General features: G+C 46.6%; 1 protein-coding gene across 7 annotated transcripts; it reads right to left on the reverse strand.

Moving 5' to 3' along the window:
* Positions 1–95: 95 nt before the first annotated feature.
* Positions 96–17,112, reverse strand: LOC127059551 (suprabasin-like). 7 transcript variants are annotated; one of them, XR_007777491.1, is made up of 5 exons: positions 16,832–17,112; positions 15,087–15,207; positions 3,993–4,172; positions 3,400–3,491; positions 96–2,152 (listed from the first exon to the last, which is right to left on the reverse strand). XR_007777491.1 is itself a non-coding variant. In XM_050973913.1 (5 exons), exons 1-2 carry the CDS (start codon positions 7,405–7,407, stop codon positions 6,215–6,217), a joined length of 948 nt encoding a protein of 315 aa, XP_050829870.1. In that variant the 5' UTR covers positions 7,408–8,324; the 3' UTR covers positions 96–731; positions 2,075–2,152; positions 3,400–3,491; positions 3,993–6,214. The 7 variants fall into 7 exon arrangements, 3 of the variants coding, with proteins under 3 accessions (XP_050829870.1, XP_050829871.1, XP_050829869.1); XM_050973913.1 differs by lacking the exons at positions 15,087–15,207; positions 16,832–17,112 and adding an exon at positions 7,024–8,324 and having other exon boundaries at positions 96–731; positions 2,075–2,152; positions 3,993–6,778; XR_007777493.1 differs by lacking the exons at positions 15,087–15,207; positions 16,832–17,112 and adding an exon at positions 7,024–7,306 and having other exon boundaries at positions 3,993–6,322.
* Between the last annotated feature and the right edge of the window lie 1,621 nt (positions 17,113–18,733).

The raw sequence follows: 18,733 nt of genomic DNA on the forward strand, positions 1-18,733 counted from the left end.
ATTTATTGCTCTTCAGATGAGATGCCAGGCACAGGGCTGGATGCTGATGAGCTGTGTCCATGAAAGTAATCTCTTGTCTGCTTTAAAACAGGATTTGGGAACATGCAAATGCTGAATCTGCTCTCTAGTGTCGAGTGTTCCAACAGGTGGCTGAAGACAACCCTCTGCCTTGACATGCTTTTAAAATAACAAATAAACCAGGTTCTGTTGCAAATTTTTCCTTCTTCTGCTTAAAGCCAAATACCAAATAAAAAGCTTTAAAAGTGGCAGAACTTGTTCCTTTTAAGCTTTTGCTTTAAGAATTTCCTTTAATGACCCTTTAATTGGGGTGAATAGGTGTGGTGTGCAGCAGTGGTCAAACTGACTAGCAGAGGAATTGGGATTTGAGTTTGTGAATTAAATGTGGACATTGGCAAGTGTCCTTGATCATATTTACTGAACTCCCAAGAAAGAGGTTGCCTTCTGGATCCACTGTTCTCTTTGCTGAGATAAATTGGTTATTACACTCTTTAATGAATTGTTATGACATGTTTATAACAGTGGTGTGTAACTGTTCAAATCTGAGGGGGAAAACTTGTAGATTGAGATAAGGCAGTTTACTAAGGCAACAGCAAAAATTTGTGCATGCACAAGCAAAGAGGAAAAAATAAGATTTATTCTCTACTCCCCATCATCAGGAGATGTTCAGCCACTTCCTGGGAAGCAGGGCTTCAGCAGGTGAGGAAATTGATCTGGAAAACAAACATTGTAAATAACAAATGTCCTTCCTCCCTCCTCCTTTCCTTGGCTTTGTATCTGAGCTGACATCACAGGGTCTAGAATATACCTGTGGTAAATTAAGTTGTGTCCCCTCCCAGAACCTTGCCCACTCCCAGAATGTTGAGACAGTGCTGGTGCTGTGCCAGCCCTGCTCAGCAGCAACCACAACATGGGCATGTTATCAACACCTTTCCAGCTCCCAGGGCAAAGCCCAGCACTGTGAGGGCTGCTGAGGGGAAATGAACTCCAGCTCAGCCAGACTCAATGCAATTACAGACATGGATTTGTGCATTGTCTGCAAATATGCACGGAGGGAATGGCAACTGCCTGCTCTAGTAGCAGATAATGAACATATTGCTGTGACTTCACTGGATGGAATCTTCTTTTGCATCAGGCTGGTGTTGCAGGCAGGCAGAAAACTGGTTGGGAAAACCTCTGACTTCATGACATTGTGGTCTGAAAAGGATTAATGGGGAAGTTTTATTGCAAACCATTTTGGTGAAATATCATTTAGAGGGTGAGCACATCTGCATAGTGGTGGTGAGAGACTGATGGCCTGTGGTTGTTTCATCGACCTGAGGCTTGAGAAATCTGTGTTCAGTTAATGCCCAGTCTATCAATAATCCATCACTTGCCTCTTGTGCCACTGTAACTTAAAACCTCCTTGACAGTGACTGGGCAGACCACAAGTTCTCCAGAGCAGAGTCTGTGCAAGGACCTAGTACAGCATTTTGTAGCAATAAGGATTTTAAATACCAAATGCAGACAGTGACAGATCATACCAGGGAGTTTCTCTGGCTAAGGATTCTCACTTTTCTCACTGCTTATTTATTTGGTATTTTCTTGAATTATTTCTCAATGCTGATGTGAGCAGGAAGATGTTTGGAGTATGTTTCTAGTTCCCCATATCCTGCATTCACTTCCACTTTTGTGTATTATTGGATATAAATCTTTCTCAGTATTTAAATATCCTTCACAGGTCAAAATTCTTTGGGGGCTCATTAGCATGTACAATTTTACCCTTGCCAAACCTTCTGTGGTTTGCAAACATCAGTTTCTCTCATCTAACTGGAGTAAAGGATTTCTGCTATGCTAGAGATGGATCTAATGCAGATTTGCTGCTTTCCATCTAGTATTTCTCTCTATGTATATTGGCAGAGCAGCCCCCTCATGAACAGTCTGATTTATGGCTCAGGGAGTGCTGCAGAAGCAATTTGAGATGTCAGCTCTCCAGTGCACGTTGGATTCTCTGTCCCTCCTTTTGTCTTAGCTCCAGCCCAAAAGCCATCCAAACTTTCTCATAGTGTTTTCTTACTGCATTTTTAGATCCTTGATTGAGCAAGATTTTCAGACTCTGTTGTAAGGAGAGCTTCAGCAAGGAGCTAAAGGGCACCTGGGAGATGAGAAACAAAAAAATAATTACAAAAAGAAAAAAAAAAAAAAAGAGAGAGAGTAGTCTTAATAATCTTACTAAAGATAGTAAGTAACAACCTGTTGCGGAGAAAACCTGGGGATCTTAGCAGCCTACTCTAGAGCTGTAAAAGTGTTTTTTTCCACAGATGTAATCCCAAAGTAGTGAGCAAAGCAGCAGATGTTTCTCCTCCATCCTTCCCAAACCCCATTTTCTCTGTCCTTTACTTTAATATGCAGGACCAATTAGAAAAGATATATGGAGTCCCTGTTGCTCGTCAGTTCCTCAGAACCTGGCTTTGCCCTGGTGGAAGAGGAGTCAAAATATTAATGTTTCCAATGAACTGGGTGGTGTTCAGGGCTTGGTCTGTGCAAACTCCAGTAATCAGCAGCCTTCCTCAAGCTCTGCTCTCACCTTCCCCAGTCATAACTGCCCCAGCTCCTCTGTGGGCCCTGTGCAGTCTCTGCTCCTAAGAGCAGGATGCTTTTATCCTTCCCTTCCAATCCTGCATGCTCTAATCATCAGCAGCTGTATAAGCCACAACACTTGAGTGGAAAATATGTTCCTAGGATGAGTCTTCAAGATCAAGAGTGACACTGAGAGGAAGCCATGCACATGACTATTTTTAGACCTAACTTCTGCAGCCATTAAATTCTGTGATGAAACAAACACTGCTGTCCCTAAGTGACTCAGTGATTTAATTTGAATTTTACCTAAGCCACTTGGGATCTTCTTCCCAGAAAATCCTTTGCACTCTGAAAATGAGACCCTTTTGGCTATCTAGGTTTTGGACTTTCAAATTCAAGAATTGACTGTTGTCAACCCAAAATCCCTTTTCAAATAAATGGCAGGGGAGAAATCACTAACAGAAAACCCCTTATTTGTACCTATTCCATGCCTTTTGGTACATAACTTGTAGCTTTGTGTTCAAGAGAAACCTGATGTGGAAAACAGCTCACCTAGCCAGGCTCAAGGAAGATTTGTAGCAGTGAGTGGAAATAAGCAGGGAGAGCTGATTGTATCATTTTCATTGCTCGTTCTTCTGTGTAATTTTCCTTGGGGTGAGTGGGAGGCTATAATATTAACTTGTGTTAATTTTGTGGACATAAACACACCCTCAATCAAGAGAAACAGAGTATAAATATAGGATATAGACAAACAGAAAACCATTGATGTACTTATATGTGTACCATCGGGCATGATACTCTCCCTGAAGCTGTTGCTGGTACCTGGACACTTGAGAAAGCGAGGGAAAGGCTTGGGAACCACACTTCAGCTTTGAATACGCGATTCCCGGTGGCGGGTGAAGCAGACACGACTCCTGCGTTTTTCAGGAGAGCAGAGGGAGAATAAATTCGCGCGTCCCAGCCCCGGGACCAGCCAGCATCCCGCCGGGATCCGCCTGCGCACCGGCACCGCCGAGCCCGCCGCACCCGCCGCTGGGGGGCGCCCGCCGCCCGCCGGGAGCGCCCTGCGCGTCCCCGCCCGATCCCGCCCGTCGGATCCCGTCTGATCCCAGCCGGGTCCCTGCCTTCATCCCGTCTGATCCCACCCGCATCCCGTCTGATCCCACCCAGATCCCTGCCTTCATCCCGTCTGATCCCACCCGCATCCCGTCTGATTCCACCCGGACCCCTGCCCTGATCTCGTTTGATCCCTCCCGGATCCCCCCCGTCTGATCCCTCCCGGATCCCTGCCCTAATCCCGCCCGCATCCCGTCTAATCCTGCCCAAATCCCGTCCGTCGAATCCCGCCCGGACCTCGCCCTGCAGGAGATGGATCCGGCATCTCCTTCGTCCCCAGGAGCCTGTGTGACACTCACGGGCTCTGCAACACAGTCTCGGGATGGCTCGGCTGGAAGGGACCTTGAGGCTGGACCTCGTTGCACCCTCGCATGGGCAGGATCACTGTCACTACATCAGGTTGCCCTGTCCAGCCTGGCCCCGAACGCTTCCAGGGATGGGGCATCCTGGATAACCCGTTCCAGTGCCTCACCACGCTCCTGCTATCACAGAATCAGAGTCGTTTATGTAGGAAAAGACTTACAGGATCATCAAGTCCAACCTTTAACCAGTCATCACCCTCTCAACGAGACCACAGCACTAAGTGCTAAAAAACTACTTTATGTCTAATTGAAATCTACTCTTTTTTAATTGAAAATGATTACACCTTTCATCACTGCAGGCCCTGCTGAAAATTCTGTCCCAATCATTCTTGTAAGCTTCATTTGGGTACTGAAAGGTGCTCCAAGGTCTCCCTGGAGCCTTTTTTCCAGGCTGAACAGCCCCAGCTCTCTAGTCTGTCTCCACAGCAGAGGTGCTCCAGCCCTTGGAGCCCTCTGTGGCCTCCTGTGGACCCACTCCAACAGATCCGTGTCTCTCCTGGGTCAAGGACCCCGGAGCTGGGCACAGCACTGCAGGTGGGGGCTCACGAGAGAGGAGAAGAAGGGCAGAACCACCTCCCCTGCTCTGCTGGCTGCACCACTTCTGATGCAGCCCAGCACATGGTTTGCTCTCTGGGCTGTAAATACAGGGTCTTGTTTCTCAAATCTTTCATTCCTCCCCCTGAGGATTCTGTTTTCTCAAGGGGATGTGTGGCTGTTTCTGCCTCAGTGCTCAGTGCCCCCACACTCCCTCTTCCCATGTTTCATCTCTCTGTCAACAAGCTAACCTTTTCTTGTGAACCAGAATAAATCTTTGCTGTCTGGTCAAATGACCTGGTATAATCAGACTCTGGACTTCCCAGAATTAATCCCTCTGTAAAACACAGCATCAGTTCTAAGTTCTCCAATCTCAGTTTAAAATCTGACAGTGAAAGGGAATCCACCACAAACCACTGGTGAGCTCCTATGCTCGTGTGTTTCTATTGCTATCACTCTGTGGTTTGTGGAGGTTTTCTTGCAGAGGGAAAAAAGTCTTTAAAAATAGAAAAATAAATTAACTCCCCACCCTTGGAAAATCAAATAACAAAAAGCCAAACTGTCTCCAGTGAATTTGTCTAACATTGGTTTCTTATTTAATATTTCTATATTGGCTTCAGCTGGCTGGTGGAAAAGCCCCTGACAATGTTTTCTTTGTGGGGCTGCTTTGGGCTGCATTACCAGAGCTGCTCAGCTCTTCCAAAACTTTCCTGACTCTGTCATCAGTGACCTGTGTCCTGCCCTCCCCAGAGCCCTTCCCTCTGTGCTGGTGGTGTGTAGCATTTGCTTATTAACTTTTCAGTCCTGAGAGCAAGGGGCTCAGTTGTACCTGGTGGGGTTTTGTCTGCCCTGACTGCAGAGCAGTGGATGTGACTCCACTTTGATTGGTGACATCTAAACCCCCAGGAAGTTATCCATCCCATTTGTGGTGGATTAAAGTGTTAATCTGGATTTGCATCTCCCCACAGAGCCCAGCACCTTCCCATTGCTGCAAAAGCAGTGGTGCTGCTGAGCACTCCTGTGCAAAGGCAGATTCAGCTCTTTTCTTAGCAAATGAAATACTCAGTGCTATAAACACTTTGTTACCAAGAACTGAACGTCCCCACTCTTTTCTTTGCTATGAGGCACTTTTAGGATCAAATGTTAGGTCAGGTTAGAGTAGGTCACACAGATGTGATTCAGGGGCTTGGATGTGATACTTCAAGTGACTTGGGCATGTTATAAAAACCCACAGCTTGGTGAAGAGGTGTGAATCAGAGAACCAGAATAATTCAGGATGGAAGAGATCCCTGGGGTCACCTAATTTCTGCTCAGAGCAGGACAAAATTTTGACCAGGTTTCTCCTGCCTTGTCCAGTCATGTTTTGCTTCTCTCTAGGGATGACAATGACACAGATTCCTGAACCCTGTGTCTGACCACCTTCAGGGTGATCATTTTTTCCTGAAATCTGGTGGGTGTGTCCTATGTTGCACCTTATGTCTGCTGCCTCTTGTCCTTTTTCTGTGCAACCCAAGGAAGAGTTTGGCTCCATCTTCTCCACAAGTTCTCACTACAGATTGCAGAGGATCTCTTTCAGGCTGTCCCTCTGAATCCTTCCCCTTTCCAGGCTGGATGGCCCATGTGCCTCAGCCTCTCTCCATGTGCCCTGTGCTCCAGCCTCTCTCCATGTGCCCTGTGCTCCAGCCCCTCTCCATGTGCTCCAGCCCCTCTCCATGTGCTCTGTGCTCCAGCCTCTCTCCATGTGCTCTGTGCTGCAGCCCCCCTCCATGGCTCTGTGCTCCAGCCCCTCTCCATGTGCCCTGTGCTCCAGCCTCTCTCCATGTGCTCTGTGCTCCAGCCCCTCTCCATGTGCTCTGTGCTCCAGCCTCTCTCCATGTGCCCTGTGCTCCAGCCCCTCTCCCTGTGCTCTGTGCTCCAGCCTCTCTCCATGTGCCCTGTGCTCCAGCCCCTCTCCATGTGCTCTGTGCTCCAGCCTCTCTCAATGTGCCCTGTGCTCCAGCCCCTCTCCATGTGTCCTGTGCTCCAGCCCCTCCATGTGCTCTGTGCTCCAGCCTCACTCCATGTGCTCTGTGCTCCAGCCCCTCTCCACGTGCCCTGTGCTCCAGCCTCTCTCCATGTGCTCTGTGCTCCAGCCTCTCTCCATGTGCCCTGTGCTCCAGCCTCTCTCCATGTGCTCTGTGCTCCAGCCTCTCTCCATGTGCTCTGTACTCCAGCCCCTCTCCATGTGTCCTGTGCTCCAGCCCCTCTCCATGTGCTCTGTGCTCCAGCCCCTCTCCATGTGCTCTGTGCTCCAGCCCCTCTCCATGTGCTCTGTGCTCCAGCCTCACTCTCCATGTGCTCTGTGCTCCAGCCCCTCTCCATGTGCCCTGTGCTCCAGTCTCTCTCCATGTGCCCTGTGCTCCAGCCTCTCTCCCTGTGCTCTGTTCTCCAGCACCTCTCCATGTGTCCTGTGCTCCAGCCCCTCTCCACGTGCTCTGTGCTCCAGCCCCTCTCCATGTGCTCTGTGCTCCAGCCCCTCTCCATGTGCCCTGTGCTCCAGCCCCTCTCTATGTGCTCTGTGCTCCAGCCCCTCTCCATGTGCTCTGTGCTCCAGCCCCTCTCCATGTGTCCTGTGCTCCAGCCTCTCTCCATGTGCTCTGTGCTCCAGCCCCTCTCCATGTGCTGTGTGCTCCAGCCTCTCTCCATGTGCTCTGTGCTCCAGCCCCTCTCCATGTGCTCCAGCCCCTCTCCATGTGCTCCAGCCTCTCTCCATGTGCTCTGTGCTCCAGCTCCCAGCCATCCTGGTGGCCTCTGCTGGGTCCACCCTGTGTGTTCCCATCTTTTCCTGCTGAGGAGCCCAGGATGGGACCCCACACTCAAGGTGTGCCTTGCCAGTGCTGAGCAGAGGGAAAGGACCTTCCTTGCCCTTCCTTGCTGCCAGAACTCACTGCCAGGTCATGGCCACCTCCACCAGGGCCTTCTCTGCAGAGATTCAGCCTGGCTGCTCAATGACCATCATGTGCTGGTACATGGGGCTATTCCTCCCATCTGATGGGCTTTGCATTCACCTTTCTGTCACTTCATGATGTTCCCATTAGCTGGTTCTCCAGCCTGTTGAGCTCCACTACACACAGCTCTCCCTCCCCTCCCACACAAGGGCCCTCTGATCACAGTGCTGAACACTCCACTGAACAGAGGGCTTGAAAGGAAACAAGAAGGTCACACAGTTAATGCACAATGTGGAATAGCTGAGCCTTACTTGTCAAATCCAAGAGGTTATTTGGGGTAAACCCCATTTAATGACAGGCATGACAATTTACAAAATTATTATTAAGTGAATAAACTACCATGTGGTGTTACAGAAGGCCTGAAAAAAATATTAATAAACTGTTGGTTCAAATGTGAAAGTGCTAAATTCATTGACTATGATGTGCTCTAAAAATAGAGACTTGAGCCTCTGCAACAAAAAAATAATGCTTCCCTTAGGAAGACTTAACCAGGTCCAAGCAAAAAGCTTTCTGGCTGAAGTCCAAAACTGTTTTTATGGAAGTCCTGTATTAACTTTCTTTTCATTACTTTTTGGTGGGAAATTTCTTCTCCCCCCCCCATTTCTGTTAAGCAGTAGTGTGTGTTCAGTTGTTATGATGATAACAACAATGGCATTCCTATCACCACGAAATGTTTTAAGTTTAAAAGTTTATGTGATTTTTGTACATACTGATCTTACAGTTTAAAAATGACCTGTTCCTTATTTATGCTACATGGAATGAAACTTTAAAAGAAGACTTGTTCTCCAACTCACTCTCCACTTTTGTTTTCTGTCCTACTTGTTTTCTAGATGTGTAATATAACAAGATTTTTCAGTTTATTTAACAGAGCTGATAACTTCAGTTTAGAAAATGCTGTGAAGGAGAGCTGGAACTTGCCAGACCATTGTCCAAAGTCAGTGGGTTCCAGGGTTTTTGTTTGATCTATAGATATTTACACTGTTTGCTCTTGTAGGGCTTACCTGCCCTACAGAAGAGATTTAAATGCTGCCTCAATAGTTCAGAGCAGCAGTTTGCTAAAAAGGACTCACAGCCATAGGGACTATTGGGTTGTTTGCTTCCCAGTGATACCTAAAGGATATAAAAAAATTACTAAACCCTTGAACTAAGTCCAATACAAGCCTGGATCCTAGTGAGGATTTCTTTGGGATGAGAATCACAAGGTAATTGGGTGAGTGCTGATCACAGTGAGAGCAGTGGGTTAAAAAGTATTTTCAGAGTGTAATGAAACAGAATATAAAACATAATGATATCAACAAAAAACACAGTGATATCTTCCATATTGAGCTCCACACTCCCTGGCTCCCAGCCCCAGAGGACTCAGTTTATGCAATGATTTTGCCTATAGCTGCTGTCGAGCTACCAAGTCTTTACATCATGCTGTAACCTCCTGGGCATCAGTGTGAGCTGAAAAGTGCTTAGCTGGAAGTTAACTATTGAAATAACCCCCCAGGCAGTGGGGGAGTCTCCCTGCCTTGCTGCCTTCCACCTGAGGTCCAGCTGTCATTCCTTGCATGGGGTGCACCTCTCCCTGGGGAGGAAATGCTACTGTTCAGGAGTTAACCCCAAACCTGCCATCAGCAAGATGTGAGCAAGAAGGTATGATCCAGTACACAAATTCCTAGAGGAGGCAGCAGCTGGTGAGGCTGCAGAGTGATGGGGAAACATCTGGAGGCTGTGGGAGAATCTAATCCAAGTGGGACAGCATGACGCCGTTTGTCTGCCCCAAAAGAGCCTTTGGGGCCACATCCTGGGAGAGCTGGGGTGAGATAAGGGGGGTGGCTACACTGGGTGTGGATGAGGTCTGAAGGACAGTGTGTGGAAGCCAGGTTTGGGCATTGCTCCTCACCCCTAGACCCAGTGAACTGGAGTGGGTGTGGATTAAAGATGATCACAAGTGGTTGGCTGCTGTGAGGAAGAGTGAGCAGCACTGGATGGCTTTAATCTGGAAAACACAGGATGGGAGGCAGGGAGCACTCCCATTTGGAAATGTTTGCTGCACAGGGCCTGGTGCTCCATTCTCCTCAACAACTGCTGGGATGAGACAAGAGCAATCATCTTAATTTTCAGTGAAATAGCAGTAAAATTGCCAGAACAGTGGGGTTTCCACAGACTCTCACTGGCACAACTTGAGGCTTTGCTGTTTCTGGTGCTGGCTGGAGGCTGCTGGGCCTGTAGCTCACAGCTGTGACAGCTGCTGCAACTCAGCAGTTGATGTGTTAATTTAAACCAACACCACTCATGTTTAAGTTATTGCACCAGACTACAGTACAGAAGAATTTGGTTTGAGGCCAGGGGACCTCTCTCATCCAGTGCCCTGCACAAAGCAGGTTCCAGCAAGACCACGCTGCTCAAGGCTTCATCCAGCTGAATTCAAGGACTCAGCTCCAGGATGAAGATGCCACAAGCCCTCTGGACAACTCATTTACCCACCTTTATAGAGACTTTAAAAAAATATACATATTTAATTATAACTTCCCACATTGCAACTTGTGTCCGTTTTCTCTCTCCTGTCACAGGGTGGTCAATACTGTCAGCTGTAACTTATTACATCCCACAATTAATAACTTGTTTCCTGGTAACCAGCTACTGGACTCTGGTTCCATTTCATGCTGCAGAATTGGAGGACATTTGGTTGGAGCATCCAACCAGGACTTCTGCACCAGCTGAGCTGCAGAGATGCATCAAAGTCTCTCTCACAGCATGGCAGGCTGGCTGGAGCCCTGGGAGCAGCCACCTTTTCCCAGGGCAGTGGATTCATCCCTGCCTGTAACTGATGTGCAGTGGCTTGAAGCACTCTGGGATCCTTGGGGATGAAGAGCTCTGTAAAGACTGGAGTTGTTTATTATGATGATTACTGGAATAAAACTTTAAAATGCCTTAATGTAAGGAGCTGTTGGAAGGTTTACAGCTGGGGTGTTTTATGAGGGGAGAAGTTATTTCCAAGAACCACATTAGTGTAAGTCCCCCTTAGGATGATGCAAAAGGAGAGTTCCAGTGTATTACAAAATCAGCATGGCTGCAGCTTTCTAAGCTTTTAAGACCCCTTAGTATCAAGGGGAAAGGGGAAAGGAGAGTAAGGCAGCCAGAACAGGAATCTGTTTCTATTTGGAAACTATTAGAAAGATGCAGTGTGATGGCTGAGACCCAGACAGAATTTAAATGTCATCCCTTTCCTATAAATAATTAATAAGCATCATTGTGTTCTTAATGCAGAGCCCAGAGGAAAATAATCTCTCTTGATTGAACTGGGATGTAACATTTTGGACTGGAATTCAGAGGTCCCAGGTTCAGGAGTCCTGGGTGGTGTGTCCCAGCTGCTGGGTGCTCTCCATTCCCACTTGAACATCTCAGGGGCAAAGGAATGAGGATCCTGTGCCAGAACACATCAGGGGCTGCAGCCTGTCATTTTTGAGGGCTGTCCCAGATGCACTGCAACACTCACCAGGAAAAATGGACATTTACTGTGTATAATTTTTGATCTCTGGAGCCTGAGTTTTGCCACCTATATCCAGAGCCACAAGGATGTAAGGTCACTGCTGCAAAGCTTTGCCCTATTACAGTCTCACTGGTGGTAGAAAATATCACTTTTTTTTCCCAGCTAAACACTGAAATTGGAGACATGCCCCTTGTTTGGCATTTATGACATGAACAGACAAGGCATGAGCAAGGATTTGAGTTCAAAATATTGAGGCTAAAGCATCTCAGTAAGTCAAAAGACATGCAAAGGGGTGAATGACATGTCCCACATGCCTGTCAAGTGTCCAATCTTTTAAGAGGACCTGTCCTGCTCACTTCCTACCTCAGTGCCTCTGAACTGCTCTACATGCAGTACATTTCTATGGGAACTGCCTTATTTACACAGCCTGCCCTCTCTGTGTCTGAGCTAGAGAAGAAAACTGATGGAAGGAAAATGAAGTGGTTACTAATTAGCAAATGGTTCATTAACAGAAGACATCTGCTTCATTTTAGGCAGGAAGAGATGAAGGCTGAGTCTCACATTCCCAGTGACTGGCTGGCTGTGGAGCTGGAATTAACTCAAAATCAGGCCCTTTCTAAGGTTGCTTTTTTCCCACCAGGGGCCATCCACCCTGTCCTGCATCCCAGCTCTGCCTCATCCAAATTTCTTACCTTGGTATTGAAGGGAATGGGTAGGAGGCTTCTGGATTTGGAAGGAGAAACTGGAATTACCCCTACAGTGAATTCAAACAGGCTTAAGCTCAGTCTTTGAAGTAACGATGGGAGCAGTCTCCTATAACAGGTGACCAAAACTCCTCCCAGGACACACAGCTCAATCCAGGAAGGTGATGGAGCTGAGAATTTATTTATTTATTAACAACTAATTGGAAGAACACCACTGATTGACCAAACCATTTTTAAAGCCCTTTGAACAATCAACTTCCTTGGCCACCTGGGTGCTTTGGGAAGTGCCTGTCACTGCATTGTGTGAATATTCAAATCAGAATCAGGAAAAGTTTCCAGCTCCTCCAGAGCAGCAGTGGTTTTCTCCTGAAAGGCAGGGAGGAGGATGAAGAACTTCACATAGGATACTGTAAAACTGAAATACCACAAAGTCCAAAGGTGAGATTGTTGTACATGGCCCAGAAAACAGCGGGCAGGGCACGCCTGGGAACTTCTTGTAATTTTATTTTCTGCTGGAGAATTTGGAAACTGTGTGTGATGAACACATACAAAACATATAAAAAAATATAAAAAACTTCCTTTCCCTTGAAAACCATGCAACTGGCCATAATCAAATCCTGTCCTATCAAAGCAGCAAAATTCCCTAGATTTTAGGAGCAGTGGAATGGGTCAGTGGATTTTGGCACCAAGAAAAAGAGCAGACTACTGCTTGCATCAGCTACAAAACTCCTTTTCCTTGCTCCCACAAGGATTTTCTGCCAATGGATCAAGAGTATTTGAATTTTGGGTCTTGTCTACCAAGCAAAACTGCCTAGAATATTCTATTTTGTCAGAGTTGCTCTGGGGCTGCTGCTCCTCTGAACCCTACTGAGGGAGTGTATTCCAGAGCAATTATTTCACTCTGGAAGAGAGCAGTAATTATTCCACCCTACAATGACTGTTTCTGTGGAAGACAGGCAGCTGGGTGGCTGCAGTGATATTAACACTGCTGCCTGCTGGATTCTTCCCCTCTGTTACACTTATGAACTGTTCTATCCTAGCACAGGTATGCAACCCTCCTCCCCTTCCCTTCCCCGGGAAAAGCTGACTTGTTTTACCATCATTTCCTAACTCCCTTGACCTCTGCTCGATTGGATGCAACCTCCTTTTTTGGAGCTGCACCTGGGGCTTTCTGTCAGTGCTCCTGGAGTCCCCTTTTCTTTTGCTGGATGTCTGATGAGGTGGGAGGAGCTCTCAGCCCCTTGGTGCTGCAGTGAGAGCATCACTGCCTGTCACTACCCTGTGTTTACAGTCCTCTCAGGCAGCTTCTGGTCGGCATGACAGTGTTTTCCTGCCTGAGCCAACTTGAATTAATTTGGAGCATAAGATTTCAGGAGACAGTATCAAGACCTTCAGTGAAATCCAAATAGACTGCAGCTGCTCTGTGCTCTATTAACCCCATCATTTTGTAATTCTGCCCAAAAGAACTAGGGGGAAGGGCATAGAAAGCTGGAGTCTGGAAGGATTTTGATTCCACAAAATCAAAATGAAGGCTGGAGGGAGTGTAAGAAATATTTTCCTGGAGCAGGGCAGCAGGTCAGTGAGATGGATTTCTTTACCTCTGCATGCTCTTTTATCCATAATTAATGGTTGGTGTATTCTCCAGTGTGGAAGGGTGTGTCCCTCATGGGCAGTTTTCTGAAGCATCTTGTGATTTTGGCTCTAAGGCTCTCAGCTCATACCAGTTTCCAGGAGGATTTCTGTGACTTAGAGGGTTATTCAAAGTAGTTACAGGAAAAAACTAATAATAATTTAAAACACTCTCTCCTCCCATTCCTCATTAACAACATCTTCCCAAGAACTAATACTGACAAAATCACTGGATGCTGCATAGGAATTTAAAAGCTGTTGATCTCAATAGTGCTGTGGCACACAAACCAAAGTATGAATCTTGCTCAAAATACTAAGTGTTTGGTTTTGTTGGTTTTTGTTTGGTTTTATTTTTGTTTTACATTATGTTGGCCCCCTGTTGGCCTCTTAATGGATCCTGGCCCTGTTGTCTTCCAGGTGTTGAATGGTTTTTCTTTACTCAGTCACTGCCATGCTTCTTCTTCCCCTGTTTTATGTGGCTTCCATCCTTGCAATGATCATTGGTATTTGCTATTCACCACATGTAAGTGTGTCCTGGTCTTCAAGTGCTTGACAAGAAACCAAACCAGAAACAAACATCTTGGTGGTACAAAAACTGGCCAGTTATTGCCTTAGTGGGATAAAGGGAGAGGAGCTGAGCAAGCCCGTTTGTGCAAGTTCACTTTTTCCACCCAAGAAAGGATTTCTCTTCCCTAACTACCAAGCTGCCTGGTGGTTGCCCCTTCCTGCTAAAATATCCCAGCCTTGTGCTTGTGTCCTCCCTGCTGGAGAAGCCTGCAGCCCAGTGTGGGAGTTTCCATCGTGGCTTGGCAGCAAGGAGGACATGAGTGAAGCCAGAGCCTGCTCCAGACCCTGCAGGAAATGAGATGCTTCTGCTGAGTGGGGTTGGGATGTGGTTACACACTGTGGCATCAGCCAAAAGGCTGCTGTGCTGACCTCGGGATTTTCTCCATATAGTTCATATTGCAGTATGGACAGAAAGAGATTAAAGATAAAACCTTGGGAGATTAGTTCTGGGAAGCAGCTTCATTCATTTCACTTTCCTTCCAAACACATCCTGTCACCAAAATGTCACAAGGGAGCTGTCCTGCATTGCCAAACAAATTGTGTTCTATTTGCCATCTGTATGGCAGTGGTCTTCAGTCAAGTGGGCAGTTTTCCTTATCTCTTCCACAACCAATCCTCTCTCAGGGGAGACATCTGCTGATAACAGGCTATTGAATGTCACTGCATGGCTGATAAGAGCTACAGCATCCCACTGGGAGATGCTCTCCCCAGAGGGAGGAGCCAAGCATTCCTACCTGGATAGAATCTTGAGGTTCTGGAACTCCAGCACGGCTTCTCCACTGGATTCCCCAGAGGAGCAGCTGCCTCTTCCACTGGATTTTCAGAGGCAGACTGCACCTTTCTACAGGATCTCTGCTCCATCAGAACCACACCTGGCACTCCAGGAGGACTGCACCACAATTCCAACTGGACTGCTACCAACACCTTGACCCACAGGGTGTCAGGTTGAGTTCTGACTCTGTCAGTGTTGTTTTGGTTTACTGCATCGTTTATTTTATCTTTTTATTTTCTTCCCTAATAAAGAACTGTTATTCCTGCTCCCCTATTTTTTGCCTGAGAGCCTCTTAATTTAAAATTTATAGCAATTCAGAGGGAAGGGATTTATGTTTTCCATTTCAGGGGAGGATCCTACCTTCCTTATCAGACACCTGTCTTTTCATACCAAGACAGAAGCACTGAGGCATCTTTACCAACTACTGCTATGAGATACCTTCGACAGCCAAATTCCTCTCTGCTGGTCCTTCTCTCTTCCTCTAAACAAAAGAAAATGAAACAACAACAACAAAAAAATCAAATCAGACCAAAACAACTCACCAACCAATAAAAAAAAACAACAAAAAAACCCCCCAAAAAACAAACATCCATAAAGCAGATTTTCTCTTTGTTTCTCCCACACTCAATGTATTGTTTTAAGGTGGAAGAGCCCTTCTCTATGTTACTTTCCAAGCAAGTAGTTTCTCTTAGGACATTTCCTTATTAATATCTATAATGCATCTTAATACAGACTTCTTTCTCTCTTCAAAAAGTACAGCAGAAGCTCAAAAATAAGTTTTTTTTCTGTATAAATGTTTCTGATATATTTGAAAGGTAAAGGATGAAGTAAATTGCTGTGTCAGAAGAGGAACATCTGGGATGCCTTTGAATTGTCTCTAGCTTTGGCACTAATTTTCTGTGGGAACTTTGCCTAGACAAAGGACAGGGTGTTTTGCTCCCTCAGAGGTCTTGGGAACTCCAATTTATTTCTCTGTGTCTTGTTTTTCCTGTCCTCAAAGCACAGGTTGTACCTCAAACCCACCCCAAATCCAGATGTTCAACCTGTGCCAACCAAAGCAGCTCCCACACAGCTGGCGTTGGCCACAAACTCATCTGCTTGAATTGCTCATAGCTCTTGTCCTTCCCCATGTCACCTCTCTCCTGGTGATTTATTTGTCCCTTCATGCTGTCACATCTTGATTTATTTCAGTGCTGCTGATGGCAGGGCCCTGCCTGGATTCTCTGCTCCTGGTGCTCTCTACTCTGTGGCAAAGGTAATTACCAGTAGCAGAGAGCAAGAGGTTAATTCCAGGCTCCTTTCCTCTGCCTGGACCAGGCATAAATTCTCAGTAGAATCAACTGTGCAAAGCAGCTGCCTCTCAGTACAGAAATAAATAATTCCATTTTTAAGAAAGCAAAATTTTTATGCAGTGCATAACTGGAGAGGTGATATTGAAATGTATTTTTGTGGGTTTGGGATTAAATCTTCTATGAAGAGGTTTAAATAGTGATTATCTCAGTCCATTTTCATTCAAAACCCAGCATGGTCTGAAGGGAGCAAATATTTCTAAAAGCATCTAAACAATAAGTTATTTTCAGACTGATGGAGAAACATTAAATTTGTTTTCCTCTTTCATTACTCTTGTTTTAATTAGTATTGTGTTTCTAGTAAGAAGACTGGATATTTCCTGCTTTGGCATTCTGTTTCATTAAGCAAATTGCTTGCTATTAAATCAAACTTAGTTGGTTCCTTGTCTGAATTAAAGATTTTACCCATAGCCCATGAAACAGGCTGCTGCTGATACCATCAGCAGGAGACAAGATCAGTGTGATGGAGGGAGGTTTCTCCTTATTCCCTTTATAGTTTCAGTCCATCTGCAGCAGGCTGTGCACTCAGGCTCCCAGGTACAACATCAAAAGCTTTTTGAATGCTTCCAGGGACAGTGAGTCCAGCACTCCCTGGACAGCCTGTTCCAATGTTTGACAAGTCTTTCCGTGAAGAAATTTTTCCTAATATCTGATCTAAATTTCCCCTGGTACAACCTGAGGCCATTTTCTCTTTTTCATCCTATCACTTGTTACCAACACCCATCTCACTACAGCCCCCTCTCAGGTCTGTCTTACCTGGAAATCACCACTTGCAGTAGCTCATCAATTATTTTTTGCATAACTTGTGGCAGCTGATTACTTTTGAGACCTCGTAAAGGGAGCAAGAATGCAGATTTCACAGTCCATGGCTTACATCTGATGGTCCAGTGCCAGGGTTAGGGGGAAAGAGTGACCCCAAGGGTCTGATTCCTGCTGTGAAGCTGAAGAAGAGCCCAGAGCAATAGCCACAGATCTCAGGAAGTGTTCACCAGAGCTGCAGGTCTCAGCAGCAGAGAGACTGGGTCTGTACCCAGCTGAAATTTCTCATCATCCAGCAATCCCCAGTGGGTTCACCTGGAGAAAGCTCTGCCCCAAACCCCAGAGCCCCAGAGGTGTAGTCAGGGCTGCTTCTGCAGAGCAGCCCTCACAGGGAAATGCTCTAAAGCAGCTGCAAATGTGGACCAAAAGCATCTGGGAGGTTGCCTGAGCATAGGCACCTGGCCAGGCACAGCTTGGGCTGGCACTGCCAGGTCTTGTAAGTGCAGGAGTCGGGACAGTGATGTGGGAAGTTTAATGTGGAGGTTTTTGGTGGCAGAGCTGGGTAGTGGGTGAGGAGCAGCTGCTGGGGATGCAGAGGGCAACAAGGGACAGTGACTGGCTGAAGAGGTTCTGCAAAAGGCTCTGCTGTGAGAAACACATCTTATATGAGTGGTTTCTTCGATGGTCTTGGTGTGAAAAGCCCTAGGTCGTTGGTGGGAATTCCTCCTGTGCATTCCCTCCTGCCATGACTGCCTTTTGTTTGGGCTGTACTTAGCAGTGAACTGCCTCAGGCTGGGGTATCAGCAGAGCTGCAGAGGGATCAGAAGGAATCTGGACAAAGTGTGGGAGATATGTGCCCTCAGGAGAGAACAAGAAGCTGTTTCTTGAGCCACAGGAAGCACTGTCCCAGGCAGGACATCTCAGACATAACATGAAGATCTTTACTTTACATGTTTAGCATTGATGGGTTGTCTCAGTTGAACACACATGCCATTAATAAAGCCTTAACTTCATGTTTGTGCTTATTTGCCCTTTGGGCTGCAAGGAAAAAACAGTCAGATGTGCAGATAAAAGTTTTAGGGTCTTTGGCTGAAACTTCAAGTTTGGGACTAATGTAGGAGGTGGCAGGAGGGGCTCAGGTCAGGAAAGCAGCAAGGTAAAGCCTGGTGGAGGAAGGGCACTTCTTCAGAAAGGAGTTGGGCTCTGAAGGCACACTAGGTAAAGGACCAACAGGAGAATCCCTGACAGTGATTTCTCTAAACACTTTTATTCTGTGCACGTCTGCCCAGGCAACTCAACTTGATCCTGAACAATTTTTCTGATTTTAAAAACTGCAACAAATCACAAGCAATTGCACATGTGCTTCTCTTGAAACACTCATGTAGCTGCATGTCTGATTATAATTACACTCCTGTGAAAACTTTTGGTGGACCCAAGGACTTAATCCCACAAACCTCACTGATCACATCGCTGTACGTGAGAATTTGTGCTTGCAGGATTAAATGCTGCCTTCAGCAATGAAGCAATTAATTGTTATAAGCAGAAAACATGCAGGGGTGGGGGAAGAAGGGACAGGCTGTGAGTGAAAGGAGATCTTTCACTGCTGTGGCTACAGATGCTTGTCACTAGGGCTCATTGCTGGGCACTGCTGGCCCAGGCTCTGTGCTTACCAGGCAAGTGATGATTTACTCTGCTTCACCCAGAGAGGGAAATAAAACCTGATTTTAATTCCAGCTGCGTAAAGAGTGAGTGGGTGTGCCAGAAGTGCTTTCCCTGGAGAGGTCCTACAATTCTCTGGTTTGCAAATTTCCTGATAGTCAGAGAGCTGCTGGGGCTGGGCATGGCTGCAGGCATGGGAGCAAAACACTGCCTCAGCCAGGGGGTGACCACCCACCTGAG

This window comes from Serinus canaria, chromosome 4 (genome assembly GCF_022539315.1).
Source record: "Serinus canaria isolate serCan28SL12 chromosome 4, serCan2020, whole genome shotgun sequence".
Classification (NCBI taxonomy): domain Eukaryota; kingdom Metazoa; phylum Chordata; class Aves; order Passeriformes; family Fringillidae; genus Serinus; species Serinus canaria.